General features: G+C 36.9%; 1 protein-coding gene across 2 annotated transcripts in view; it reads left to right on the top strand.

The window, feature by feature from the left end:
- Positions 1-14,837, top strand: part of PAPSS1 (3'-phosphoadenosine 5'-phosphosulfate synthase 1) — a 50,355-nt gene that overhangs the window by 13,575 nt on the left and 21,943 nt on the right. For both annotated transcript variants that reach the window (XM_074866890.1, XM_074866891.1), the window contains exons 5-7: positions 2,012-2,130; positions 10,420-10,533; positions 13,042-13,153. In XM_074866890.1, the coding sequence (XP_074722991.1) occupies positions 2,012-2,130; positions 10,420-10,533; positions 13,042-13,153 (345 nt within the window). The remainder of the gene's footprint in view (positions 1-2,011; positions 2,131-10,419; positions 10,534-13,041; positions 13,154-14,837) is intronic.

Genomic DNA, 14,837 nt, shown 5'->3' with positions numbered 1-14,837 from the left:
TTTGACTCTACATAAGTGGATGTGCTCAAGTCTGTGAGTCTACCAGCCTTAAAAGCAGCATGGTCTGGAGACAGGACCAAGCAGAAAATTGGGATCAGCTTCTAGCTTGTGCAACGGCTAGTTAAATGCATAGGACAGTAAAAGGGCAATAGCAACTATCCTTACATAGAGAAACCTTGAGCAGAGTACATGGTTTCTATTGCAAGCTCTTATGATTGAGGATTAGTCTGTATCTCCTTTGTGTGTACATTGAGTAGTTAAAGAGCCTGATTCTGTGTAAAGTCTGAAGAATTGCATTAATAAGGGTTACTAACTTCTTCCTAAAAGCATGATCACTGTCTTTCTGGGAAGACCATTAAGAACACTTCTGAAGAGACTAACTTTTATTTTGAAATTAGGGTTCTGTGCTGGTGCCCGTGAAAATTATTTCCTGTCCCCAGCCTCAGATCAAGACTTAAGTAGAGGCTGCAATAAAAAAAGCTTAAATATCTGATCACTCATTGCAAGTATTGTTTCAAGTGCTTCTTTGCTCTGTGTTATATTTTGCAGAGGTTGATGATAGTGCTTTTTTATCTGCATTAAGAAACAAAGCAGTTTTTAAAGTAATTACTTTCAGGGGCTGAGTTTGCAGATGCTGTAATGATGAACTCACCATTAATCAAAAGTGATATAAAAGTCAAGAAATCTAAAACATTCCATGTTACTGGTGGTTTGATACTTCTAGTACTACTAAATATATCATGTGAAGATCAGGAATAAATAAGGCTGAACTAAGGTTTGTTCAGAATCAAAGCAAGATGGCTTGAGATGGCGTGATACAAAGATATAGTTCTGTACGGAATCCTTATTTGTGCTGTAGCACTTCCTTAATATGTTGTTATTTTTACAAGCCCCATAATGAAATCGTGTTACTTTAGAAGCAGTAGTGAGGTATACGGTTCCTGAGTAAGCTACAAGGAGGTCTAGCAGTGGCTGTATCTTATGACCTATCTGAGATATAAAGCATGAAAATGAAATGAACTTGCTTGTTCACAAGGAATGTCAGCAACTGTTATCTTTTTCTCTGGCAATGGTAATGGGACACTTTCTTTGCCGCCTATTCCTATTCCGGTAGTCAGATACAAGTATACAGTTTTTGGAACACATACCAGCCTTTCTTACATGGGGTACTGCAGCAATTGACCTTTTTCTTAGATGGGGAATGAAGCTACTAATTTTGGGTATTTAAGTCTGAAGTGAAAAACTTGAGTTTTAACGTTTGCAGATGCAGTTGTTCAGTTGCTGTAGCCCAGCTGATATTTCTGCTGCAGATCTGACTTGTGCTTACATGTTTTGCCTTCGGGCTTGATTTTTTCCTTCCTGTTTATGCATGGTCAGTCAGAATCTTCTCTGTTTCAAAGTAGATTGCTAGCAAAGTAGGCCAGAACGAGTTTCACTGGTAGCTTGTACAGTCTGTGATGATAGTTACTATAACTATAATAAACACACACATCTACCTTACATTAACAGCTATCTTAAGATGGGTATATTAGCTAAACTAAGGTAATAGGTGTTGGAATTCCTTACTCTTCAGAGTACTGCTTGGTGGTATGAGTGTAAATTTACATATATATTGGTTGTTCAACATCAGGCTTTGAGTTCAAAAAAACCCCATCAATCACAGCTAATAATGAAGGACAGGTGATGGATGACTAACTCTGGGTTCATGTGCACAGTTCTTCTGCCAGTGCTCCTTTCTTCATTCACAGTATAAATCAAATAACTTCACCAACAAAGATGTGATATGTATGTGATGCAGAATGCTGAGGTTTGCAGTCATGTAGTAGGATTAGCAGGTGGTATAATAAAGAAAAAAACGTGTTGATTTCCCTAGAAAATCCTGTCTTAAGGAAGCTAAAACTCTGTGCTCTTGCCTGTTTTGTTGGTTTATATCTAGAAAACTATGAATGGTGTTAAAAATGAGTCATCTTTTGGAAAAAGTCACTTAAGATTTTTGTCTTGTGTTCTGTAGGATTTACTGGGATTGACTCTGAGTATGAAAAACCGGAAGCCCCAGAGCTTGTGCTGAAAACTGATTCCTGTGATGTGAATGATTGTATACAACAAGTTGTGGAACTTCTTCAAGAGAGGGTGAGCAGAAATGCGGATATATCTTAGTAACTTTTTTCAAAGCATTTGTGCCTGGAATCTTAATGTATGTGCTGGGAAAAGTGAAGAAAGTTTTTAAGAGTTAAAGGCTTATACATCTTTAAATTCTGGCTTTTAAACTTGTCCTGTTGTGGGTTTCCTTTTTAAGCCTAAACATTGCAACAAGATTGATCTCTAAGTGAAATAAGATTTGGACAAGTGGGAAATTAACTTATATTATCATAACTGATAACTGGAAGGGAGCGAAGGCTGTGTCAGTTGTTACAGAGCCAATGATGAATGCTAGCATTTTTAAGAGTCTGAAATTTTTTACTTTGTCTCCATAGTGTACAAGTTAACATAAACTGCAGATGTGAAGTGACAGGGTTGCACTTAAACAAGTGATCTGAGCTGTCTTAAATAGGGGCTGCTGTGGTTGTGTTTGGTTTCCCTTGTTTCCACTGTTTTTCTTGCACTAGTAAAAGTGGTCCTGCAACTGTGTAATGACCAGTTCAGGAAGCTGATCTTCTTGACATGTGGGTTGAGTTAATGGTTCATAGCTTCTGGAAAGGTAGGTCTCTTTTCTCATTCATGCCTGCAATCTACGCCACCCCTTTTCAAGCCTCTGGACCTCCTTCTGTTGTCTGATAAATGGATTCAGCTCATTACCGAACCTAAAAAAACCCCCAACCAAACAAAAAAAACCCACAAAGAAACAAAAACCCCAGTAAACCACCCACAGAAAACAAAACAAACAGACAAAAAACCCCAAGCACAAAACTCACTAAAAGTGAAGGCAACCATGAGATGTGTTTATCGTCTTGAAATCATACCCCCAGAATTTGCTAATCTTCATGTTGAAGAAATGTCTCCTTACATTCTTATCTATAGTCAGTGGGTAGTGGGATGACGTTTCAGACAATTATTTTAATTCAGATACTTTACTAGACAATTATTCATGTTTTTATATGAGGTGGATGTTCTGGAAATTTAGGGTGTAAGCAATAGCTTAAGTAAAGTTTCACCAAGTGGTGAAGTTGGTACAAGGAAAAGACCTCATTACGCATGGAATTAATTTTAACCCTCTGTGCCAGTAGAGCTCATGTAACAGAGTTTTCTTGAAAATTTAAATAATAGATCACTGGCTTGCTCAAGGTTGCTCAGGAAGTAAGACTGGGCAGAAAACCACAGCAGAATTCTAGATTTTTATGCTAATGCTCACCTGAATATTTTTTGGAAGAAAAAAGGAGAGCACTTGATAGCAGTCCTACCTATGGGAGGTGGCAGTTCCTGACTGTAGGAGGCCCTGAGCATCCTTCTCAGAACAATTCAGTACATTTCATAATTATGGAAGTCAATGTCATGTGTGCCAAAATAGTGATCCCCAAAGTCTTGCATTAGTACACTTGGTACACAGTGTTGAATGCGGGCTCCTGACCCAGTCAGCTTTGCTCTGTCCTTTGCTTAAGACACATTTAGCATTTTTTCCTTTTTTTGTAGACAACAGTATCATGAATGCCAGGATATCTCAGTGGTTGCTTGCATTAATGAGAGACAATGAAACCAAGGCATGGTTCAACAGGCATGTCTTTTCTCAGGCCATATTAATGCAGCGATATCTTGAGAATATGATTTCTGTAGGTTTCCTTTAGCTGGAAAAAGCTGTGTCTGTGGTGTTCTTTAATAATCCGTTGTGATTAGTGAAGAAAAAGACCATAGATCAGCAGCGTTAAAAATAATTTGGAATGTTTGTTTTGTTTCAATAGCTATGAAAAACTTTGGGAAGAAGTCCACTCAAAGTATTGGTAATCCTTGAATTTTGAGGACTGTTTTTATACTAGTTCAGACAAAAATGGCAGTAAATAGAAGACAGCTGGAACTGTATAAATGTGTGTTGAGACAGATATACACACGTGTATGTATTAACCAAGAATTTGAAACATTGCTCTTTTATAGGTAAGTGCAATTATTTAGTTCTTAAAATTTTTCATAGTATTTGAAAAGAACTCTGAAACAAATTTATCAGGTCTTTTCCAAAAATATGTTTGATCCTTTGTGGAACAAAAAAGGGAGGTGACCACACAGAAATAGGAGTAATAAGCAGCTGTTGAATTTAGGAAGGTCTTGTGTGGTATAACTTCATTTTGAGGGTCACGTGGTTTGGTTTTTTTGCATGTAAATACAACTGATACTTCAAAATTCCTTTTAGGGACTTAGAATGCAAGGTACTGACAGGTATCTCCTAAAGCTACTGAGTCTGAGTCATGTGAAAAATTCCTTTTTTTTCCCAGTTGCTTTCAGTACTATACAAATCAGTTCTTGTACACTTTTTTTTTTTTTTTTTTTTTTTCCAGGCAGAAAGGCTTCCATGGCTTTTGAGTTTGATAAACTTGGCTTTCAATCTGCTGGTATTTTCCAGTGGAGTCAGACAAGCCCGGTACAGGTGTTTGGCTGTAAAAATTTCATTGTTTTCTTTCTTGTTTTTCCTGTCAACAAATATAGCTGATCTAGCCCCTTGCACAAAGTTTGTATTTTCTTACTATGGAATAAGTTTAATATTTAGCTCGGAAAATATTTTCTGAAGAAGTCATAGCTCAGGAATGCCACCTTTATTGTTAAGGAAGCGCAAAAGTGTACAAGGAAAGAGTTGCTTTTCCAGCAAGTAACTTTAAACTTTTAACTACCTTTGTGTAAAAGTCCCGTTCTTAAGGACATCAACTTACACCGGGTCTGCAAATACCACTCCCCAAACAGCAGTCTGATTATGCACTTCTGCTACTCTCTAGATCAGTCCACAGTGAGTGTATGAACTTTCTGTCCCTTCTTCCATCTCCCACCTATCCCCCAACAGTTACAGCCAAGTTCTTATCTAAGCTTAGCATTATACTTGTATTTGGGAAGGTGGTCCTTATGGTATCTCATAGTACTGATTTCCTAGCTATATTCACACAATTCTCTGCAATCGTATTCAAATTCTTTATTTTGGAGTGGTGAGAATTTGGAGCAAAGTAGAAGTTAGGGGATGTTCTTTGTTGTTGTGGTTTATAAGGTCAGTCACTTTTTAAGATGTGAAGCCTGAGGCTGGTGGTTTCTGGAAAATATATAGAAATGGATTCTGCTGTTCTGTACACCTGTTGTAGTTGGGGGTTTTTTTGTTTGGCTTTTTTTTGTTTGTTAACCTCAAATTATACTGTAGCTATCACTGTAACAACACAATGATTCTCTCTGGAGCAAAGTTCTCAATCTTGTCTAGTTCCTCATTCACTTATCAGAAATTTGATAATAAAGAATACTGTGTGTGATCACCTTGGTCATCAACATGAATTACAGCAGGCTCCAAAACATCTTTGTATTGAGTAACTTGCCAACATGGGAGCTTAGAATTTTTATTATCCGTAATATTCATTTAGAGCAGGCATTACAGGTCTTCAGCCCACTTTTTCATTATTTGACTGTAAATTAGACACTCAGTAGAGTATATTTGACACAATTGATGATATCTAGCTGCTTTGTTTCTGATCTTCTGCTTTCAAAATAATTTTAGCAGAAAATTTGTACGAATACAATTGCTATTTGTTTGGACACAGTGTTCAAACCAAACACCTACAGCAAAAGGTGATTGGGTGGGACTAACTGGTATTCATAAGACAAAGTGCAGACCATGGAGATTTTATAACTGGTTTATAACGCTGGAAGTAAGCATTTGTATGAAATACAGTACAATGACATTAACTTGCAGCATACCTACCTTTTAACTTTGATATATGCTGAATATGTAGAATAACTCACCTTTTTGATGATAAAGTATCTCTCTTCCAAAGACATATGAAGGATACAAAAGAATTGAAATAAATTGTTCAGCATTATAAAAACATTTGTCAATATATGAAAACATGTTCCCATGCAGCAAAGAAGGCCAACTGCACAATGTACTGTAATAGCAGGTCAAAAGAAGAAATTCTGCTGGTTTATGTGGCACTTGAGACCATATCTGGATACCATGTCCAGGTTTGTGCCCTTCTCCCTCAGCCAGTAGAAGACAGACATTGATGTACTAGAGTGAGTTGAGCAGAAGGCCACCAAGATGGTTGGGGGCTGGAACACGTCATCATACAAGGAGAGGCTGATGGAAACTGAACTTGTTCATCCTAGAGAAGAGAAGGCTAAAGGAGGTCTTGTTCCTGTTTCTAGCACCCCAGTGGGAGGATATGAAGAAGACTGAAGAGTTTTCTTAGAGGTGCACATGGATAGGATGAGGGGAAACAAACATGAGGTGAAACATGGGAAATTCAAACTAGACATAGGGTAAAAAAACCCCTTTCATTATAAGGATGATCAAATATTAGAACAAGTTGCCCTGAGAGTTTGTGGATGCTGCATCCTTGGAGATATTAAAAACTTGATTGGCCAAGTTGCTGAGCAGCTTGCTGTACTGGGACCAGGAGTAGGAAGCTGAGCAGAAGGCTGCACTAGGTGACCTCTAGAGACCCCTCCGTGCTTCTGTGATGAGGCTAATAGTTATTTTGTGAGAAGCTGGGGAAAAAACCCACATTCTGTGTAAAGGATATGCAGGGTTATACTATTAGTTTTATACTGTTATAGTGAAGATTTAAGCACAGTAGTAAAGATGTAAGACAGTGAGCAGAAACCAGTATAAGCTTTTAAGTATAACTTAAAAAATACACCTTAGTATTCAACTTCTGTAATTCCCACATCAATAAAACATTGATTTCTTCTCATGCTTAAGAAAGTAAGCAGAACTTCTCGTATTTTAAGTTGTGGATTTCCTCTTGTTGAGGTATGTGTGCTTTGGTTGTGGTTGTTCTGAAAATATACTACTGAATGTTATAGACATAGATTTCAGTAGCTCAAGTAGGTAAAAAAGCATGTATAAATTTAGAGTTATTATTAAAGAATGTGCTTGTTATGTTGAATTGTGTAATCATTAAATACTGTGATAGTGTCATTTTTGTTACTTATTTCTTCTGCTTTCTTCTATTGTTTCTAACTTCTGTATTCTGGGAAAAGGCACAGACAGTGTTTTGGTTCAGAGCCATTCTGTGTTACTTGCTGAGACTCAGGTTAGGCAACAATAATCCACAGAATCACAGAATCGTCTAGGTTGGAAAAGACCTTGAAGATCATCCAGTCCAACCATCAACCCAACATTAACAGATCCCAACTACACCATATCCCTCAGCGCTAAGTCGACCCGACTCTTAAACACCTCCAGGGATGGGGACTCCACCACCTCCCTGGGCAGCCCATTCCAACACCTAACAACCCGTTCTGTAAAGAAATACTTCCTAATATCCAGCCTAAACCTTCCCTGGCACAACTTGAGGCCATTCCCTCTTGTCCTATCGCGTATTACTTGGTTCAAGAGACTCATCCCCAGCTCTCTGCAACCTCCTTTCAGGTAGTTGTAGAGGGCGATGAGGTCTCCCCTCAGCCTCCTCTTCTCCAGATTAAACAACCCCAGTTCCCTCAAGGGAGATAAACTGACTGCAGGAATAAAAAGACGTGAGTCTCACTGGCTCATTCATCCCTTCATATCATCCCTTCATCCAGATAGATCTGCTGACTGATAGGTTTGTTATGAGTGTTTTCTGGATGTTTATGGTCAAAATTATTTAGGTTGATATAGGTGTAGTATGTAAACTAAGCATGACATGTTTTGACAAAAACAAATGTGTAAAAGGTTTCTTTACACATTTAGGAGAAATAGTGAATGGCTGGGGTCAGAAACTTCTCTTGTTGGCACAAGAGGAGAAGTGTTTCTATAGCCCAAACGAATTTAAAACATGATAGAACACAACTGATAGGCAGAGAAGAGTTCTTCAGTCCAGAAAATCGTACCTCTCTCTGTTAAGATCATGGCTGTCATTGCACTTTTCAGTTTTCCCTATACTTAAAGTACTGACAAACTTACCTTCAGACTGTAGGTACCAAAACTTCAGTGATTATTATAGTCAAGCAAGTACTTCTGTTTGTTTTTTCCATATATAAATAATTCAGTGGCCTCACACCTCAATTAATATGAGCTTGTAAGACTAGTCATTCAGTACTGTAAATTGGATGTCACTTGTGAATGCCCGTCTTCTGGAAATTTGCCTGAAGGCCCTTTCTTTACAGATTGTTAAAGATGTTAGCATCAGCAAAGAACCTACCACCACAGTCTGAGGAGGCACATTCCCATAAAGTATCTAGTTTATTTTTTTAAATTTTTTTGCAGTTGTTTATATGAATGCATTGAGAAATAATAAATGTTGAGGAATATTGTGTAACTTGTCCTTTGGTAGAATGAACCTTTGAGCAAAGTTACTACCTTAGAAGTGGTCACTAGGTGGCTTGCTAGCCTAGCATTTTCCTAAAATTCATACAGTTTAAAGACCTACAGATTCAATTCCTCTTGCTACTGTGTTTTTTTGTTTCTTTGTTTTGTTTAATCTAAGATGATATTTTAAATACCATTGTTATGTCTGCAGGGGAGTCTAGGTTTACTAATCCTACAAATTTTCTAAATGTCTGACTGTTGCTAGAACTGTCTTCAAGCTGTTTTGATCCTTGTAATGAGATACGTTGTTGACAGAAACTGCATTGTGAAACCTTTGTTTTCCTCATTGTTTTGCCCATTAGTGGGACACTAAAACCAGGGTAATATTCGAAGAGACCTTTTTAATAGGCACATTTATTTTAAGCTTTTGATAGTTTGTAAAATTATGACGTTCTAGCATGGACTAGGGTCCAGAGGGCAATTTTCTGTGAAGCAACATAATGTGGACTCAGTCATTACACTTTGCTTGCTGTTCTTTACAGCAGACAATACCTTTGTTTGATTCTGGGCTTATCGATGTGGCAGGAGTCTGCTGCAGCTCTCCTGGGCTGTAATGCTGCTGCTCAGGCAGAGAAAATAGAAGGCAGGTTTTGCCTAACTTACTGTCTAATAAAATCAGCTTTCCAAATGATGTCTGATATGTAATGGACTGAACTTTTCCTTATAAAACACAATTTCTAAGTGCTAGTTTAATTTGTTTTCCTTTTATTTGTACTTGGAGATACGAATTACGTAACAGCCAGTGAGACTCACCACGTCTTCTCATTCCTGCAGTCATTTTATCTCCCACTTGCTTTCATCATCCCACTCCCTTTGTTTTACTTTCCATGGAGGTAGTGTCTAATATCTGATAAATGCTTAGATAAACATTTTACAATTCTTGGGCAAACTTTGTGTTTCCTACAGGCATACCTGTTTACTCTGCGTTGTGTATACTGGAAAAATAAAGATAATGTCTTTATTCTTGTTATGGATCTGTATATACTTTGCTATAAGGGTGAGCTTTTTCTTTCTCAAAAAGTAAAGCATTACTTTACAAAAGTTTCCAAAACTCTGAAAAATGTGTTTTAAGAAGAACTGTAGCTGCTTTTCAGTGTTTTTTTGTTACTGAATATCACTGGAACCTTTGACTGGGTTTTGACATTTTACACCATGCTTTGTCAGAGGAGACTCTTTTATCATGATGGTCTCTCCCTTTTTTTTTTTTTTAAATTATCTTTTTATCCTTATGTTCATATTATTAGAAGTTTAAGGTGTTGAGCATTGTGGAGTGAGAATGTCTTGTTTAAAAAGCATGGAGGAAAAAGAATTTTTTTCAAATTAAAAATTGATATTCTGTGGTATTCTGGTAAAACTAAATTTCAGTTCATTGCATATATATATGCACAGATGGCCTCATTTAAATGTTCTAAGTGTTACTATATAGATTAGGACACTGGTGTTATATCATTAGCTGTAGGTAATACACTTAATTTGTACTTCTATCAGTTGAGAGAGAGTGTGTTTTTTTGCCTCCATGTTACCACTTCTAATGCATGTTGTATAGTGAATGACTTAGTTATAAATGCTCATTCTCTAAAACTTCTGCTTCTTTAGCAAGTATAAAAACATAGTCTTCCTTTCTACTGTAGATAATGTAGGCATTAAAAAGTCAAAAATTACACTTAATTCATTAGTGAAACATTTACTAGGTAAATGTTGTATGGAGTACTTAAGGTTTAGGAAAAAATCTCTTGTCAGAATGTTTTCCTCCAGTTACTCAAGCCAGCAGCTTGTCTAGCAATATATATTATAATCTTGGAACTGTGATGGTTCTTAAATGAGTGAAAATTGCTTAATGAATAAGCTTTTGCTACAGAGTAGTGTAACATTAGAATTTTACTTTGTGACCATGTGTTCAGTGTCCAAGAAACATTCTGAGCAAACATTAAGTTCTGTTTATTCCTTTTATGCAGGACATTGTACCAGTGGATGCCTCTTATGAGGTGAAAGAGCTTTATGTGCCAGAAAACAAGCTGCAGTTGGCCAAAACTGATGCTGAGTCTCTGTTAACCTTGGAAATCAATAAGGTATTGTGTGTTCAGTTGTCTCATTGCTGAAGGTGAAAGACAGTCTTATCTGTTGCTCAGCGGAAGTAGATATAGTCAAAATACCTCTACTGGTTACAGAATGTATCCCAGTATACTTTTTCCCTCTCTTCTTGAGAGAAATCACAGCATCTGTGTTTTCTTTTCACTTACTAGAGATAACAATTGAATCTTCGTAATTTCCTAAACAATGTCTGGTATAGTGTTACCTAGTTTATACCAAGCCTGGATATTTACAGTGACTTCCTCCCATGCCTCCCCTGTCCTGTTCCATGGACTATAAACCATGCCTGGCATGATTTGTATGAGTAGTTGTTTCTAGAAGAATTACTAACTTCTTTGGTTTTAGTTTACTTACACAAACTTTTATTTTGAATTGTAATGACCTAGAAATATGAAGGAAATCAGTTACTGCTTCTTGATTCTCCTTGTTGGTAACCTTGAGTTGAACGATAGTAACCTTATATACCAGGCTCAAACAGTTGCAAACTTAAGTCCACAGAGAGATAATCAGATCTACTTTTTTTTTTTTCCTGCTTAGAGCATATCCATGCTAATTTTCTGTCTTCCAGCAGAGAAAATGTGGAAAAGCATGGATCAACTTGATCAGCTCTGCTCTTATGTTGGTTAAATGTGTTATATTCCAACTCAGATAAATTAGACAAAGCTGCTTCTGGCTGTGTTTCTGTTCTACCTCATCTTCTTTTTTTCAAGAACTAGGCCTAAACACAGATACAATGAATGACTTTTTTTCACTGGCTTTTTTGACAGTATTACTAGAACTTAAAGGTAAGCATTTGATGTAGGAGCTGACTAAGCTCAGAGCTGAGCATCAGCAGTAACTTGATCTCGGAGGATTGAGACAACATACTAAGCGCCGAACTAAATAGTTTTAAAATCTGCCTAGACTTCTACTACTAATAAATTTTAATACTTCATTTCACTGCATCTTACTAGATTCCTTTCACATATGTGTCTGTAAAACTATTTATTGCTTTGAAGAATAAGTATTTAAGGTCACCATTATTAAATTTCTGTAGTGTCCTGTTCTAAGTTGCTCCCTATCTAGAAAAACAAATCCTTTTCCCCTCCACCCCCAACCAGTGGTTTGTTAGATATCAAGCAAGTATATAATGTAAGCTCGAGAAGAAAATGTGTGTTCTACTTGCCTTAGCATAAATTAAGCAGTGTAATAAAATTAGCCGTGCTCTTTGCAAAAGAGACTTGCACAAGCAAAGCCTGTCCTTGTCAAAGACTTGACCAAGTCTTAGTAATATACATGCAGAAATAATAGAGGCCACACACTAAGTCATAGTGTAACTGTTTTAAGTGCTAAGGAAGGAAATTCCCTGTAAGCTGAAACCTTTTAAACTAAAATAAGTACTAGTCCTGAGAGAATTTTACTTCTGGGTTGTCTCAGTAATTTCTACAACAAAAACTTTCTTTCTAATCTGTTTTAAGATTTGACCTCTTACTAGTCACCCCCATAATTCCAATATTTTTGTGGTAAATGTATGTGTTGTGCTTTTTTTTTTTTTTAACCCTCTTGGTTATTTTCTTTGTTAAAAAAATAAATGCAGTTGGGACTCTAATTCTGTTAAGTTGAACTTTATCAAACATTTACAAGTAAAATTTGTTGTTGTGGGGTTTGTTTGTTGGTGTCATGAATTAACCCCAGCCAGCAACTAAGCACCACACAGCTGCTTGCTCACTCCTTCGGCCTCCCAGTAGCGAGGAAAAAAAAAAGTAAAACTCATGGGCTGCGATAAGAATGGTTTAATAACTAAATTAAAATATAACAACAACAATATAATATTATATATTATTATATAAAATAATAATAGTAATGAAAAGGAATATAACTTAGAGAGAAGTAAAACCCAAGAAAAGACAAGTGATGCACAGTGCTCACCACCTGTTGACCAATGCCTGAGCAGTGATCTGCCCCCCAGCCAACTCCCCCCAGTTTATATACGAAGCATGACGTTCTATGGTATGGAATATCCCTTTGGCTAGTTTGAGTCAGCTGTCCTGGCCAGGCTCCCTCCCAGCTTCTTGTGCACCTGCTCACTGGCAGAGCATGGGAAACTGAAAAGGTCCTGACTTAGGAAAAGTACTACTGAAACATCAGTGTTTTAGCAACATTATTCTCACACTAAATCCAGAACACGGCACTGTACCAGCTACTAGGAAGAAAATTAACTATCCCAGCTGAAACCAGGACAGTCTGTTTTTTAACACACAGAAACTTGATCTAGTGTAAGAACTGGAAAATAGCCAAAAATATGAACAATGAGGAAAAAGTTGTTCATTTTTCTTACTTAGAAACTCTGAATTCTTTGTGATTAAAAACTGAATACTGAGAAATCTTCCATTTATTCTGTCCTGCATTTTATGGGTAGATCGTGGTCTATTATGATTAATACCTGATATCAACCATTAAGCAAGAACTTTTATCTCTCTAAGTCTATTTCTCCATTTCTTTACAAGGTGGACATGCAGTGGGTGCAAGTGCTAGCAGAAGGTTGGGCAACACCCCTGAATGGCTTTATGAGAGAGAGAGAATACCTACAGTGCCTTCACTTTGACTGTCTCCTTGATGGTAGGGTAAAATTTACTGTTGGTAAAACTGGGCAAACAAATCCTACTTCTGAAATATTGTTGATGCTTTACTCAGTGGTGGTGTGGTAACACGTCCGACTTGTGCACAAGCTGGGGTAAGAGAATAGGACGCTATAATCATCAGTTTTAAACCTCATGGTTTTATTCTTATACCTACCGTTGTGTTAGAGTTCGAATGTCTTGTCTCTTTGCCTTTACAAATTATATTTTTCAGATGTTTTCATTTTTAAAAAGGTTTAAACTTAAAATACATGGTTTTAATTTGAAGAAATTGATTTTAGAATTCAGAATTGCAATTTAATGCCTGTTTAGCTCTGTGTACCAGAAGATTTATTCTGTAATAGGAATGAAGGCAAGGACAACAAAGTGACTTGAGTGCTGGAGCTATTGCAGGTATGAAATCAGAATTTGAGGGAGGTAGCTTGATTAAGGACAGTTGTCACATATAATGAAATTACTATAACTTAGTAATCATCCTGTGATGATTTAAATTAATATATTTTATTTTGTGTTACCAATTGGCTAAGAGAAACCATTAATTAAGGTAGTCAACAAATGATAATATCCTCAGGTTTTGGAATTTGATTGTGATCCTCTGTCATTTTTCATTTATTCCTCTCTGAAGGCTCTGTTGTACTTGAGCCTTTTGGGGTTTTTTTGCACTCTCTATATTAAGAGAGGATAGTAAAAATTCTCCCCACTTCCTTCTGCATTACTCTTGTCTTGGTGGAGACCAAATAGCAGAAAAAAAAGTCACTTGTCTTTCAGTTCTATGATCCAGACAACTGTTGTCCCTCTTATGTTTTCTAGTTCCCTTTTCTATAAATCTCTTGGATACTATTCTAGGCAACATAATGCCGTCCATTATTTTAGAGTATCTAAAGTTTGCAGTAGTATTTTGGACTGCTAGTTTTGTTTTCATTCCATTTGCCTTCTGTGTGTCCATCCAGGTGAAGCATATTCTGCAGATGGCATGCTATACATTCAACTTCTAAAATAGCTTGTAGCTCCTTATTCTGTCCTGTAGTCTTCTGTAAATCAGAATTTTTATAAGGCTTTTAAGACATTGTATAGGTGAGTGTTTCAGATATGGCACTATTGCAAGTTTTTAAACTTCTCTTGCAATTGTTTTTAGTACCTCGTGTATGCTGCAAAAAATATGGGTAATGAGAAATAACGAGTAACTTTGATGGAAATAATTTTCAGTCCTAAGCTTTAATAGAACAGTCACGTTTCTCTAGATGCTACCATATTTCCTTCTCTTAGATATCTACTGCAGCATTTATGTATGAGAACCTTTTCAGAAAAAGCTGCTTTGCTACTTGAAGCAGTGGCAACGGTTAAGTCAAAACGACATCCTGAAAGTCTCCTCCCTGCTTGATATGTTCGTTCTGGAGTGTCACAGCAGCAGTTGTTTTCCAGGGTTTTGATTTTGAAGAGAGAGAAATTGTTTAATATCAGCAGTTCATCTCATCCTTTGGGCTCTAAATGCAGTGTTCATACTGACTGACTTCTACATTATGGAGATCAGTGCAGGTGTGTTGATAACTTAAGCTTTAAAGTGAAAGTATCTGAAATAGTCTTGAGCTGACACTCTGCTCATCTGTCACTTAACAAACTCACTCCACTACCTTGCCTCAGTTCCTCATTTGCACAGTGGCTGA

The sequence above is a fragment of the Strix uralensis genome, chromosome 4 (assembly GCF_047716275.1).
Source record: "Strix uralensis isolate ZFMK-TIS-50842 chromosome 4, bStrUra1, whole genome shotgun sequence".
NCBI lineage: Eukaryota > Metazoa > Chordata > Aves > Strigiformes > Strigidae > Strix > Strix uralensis.
This window is presented reverse-complemented; position numbering and strand designations above follow the sequence as displayed.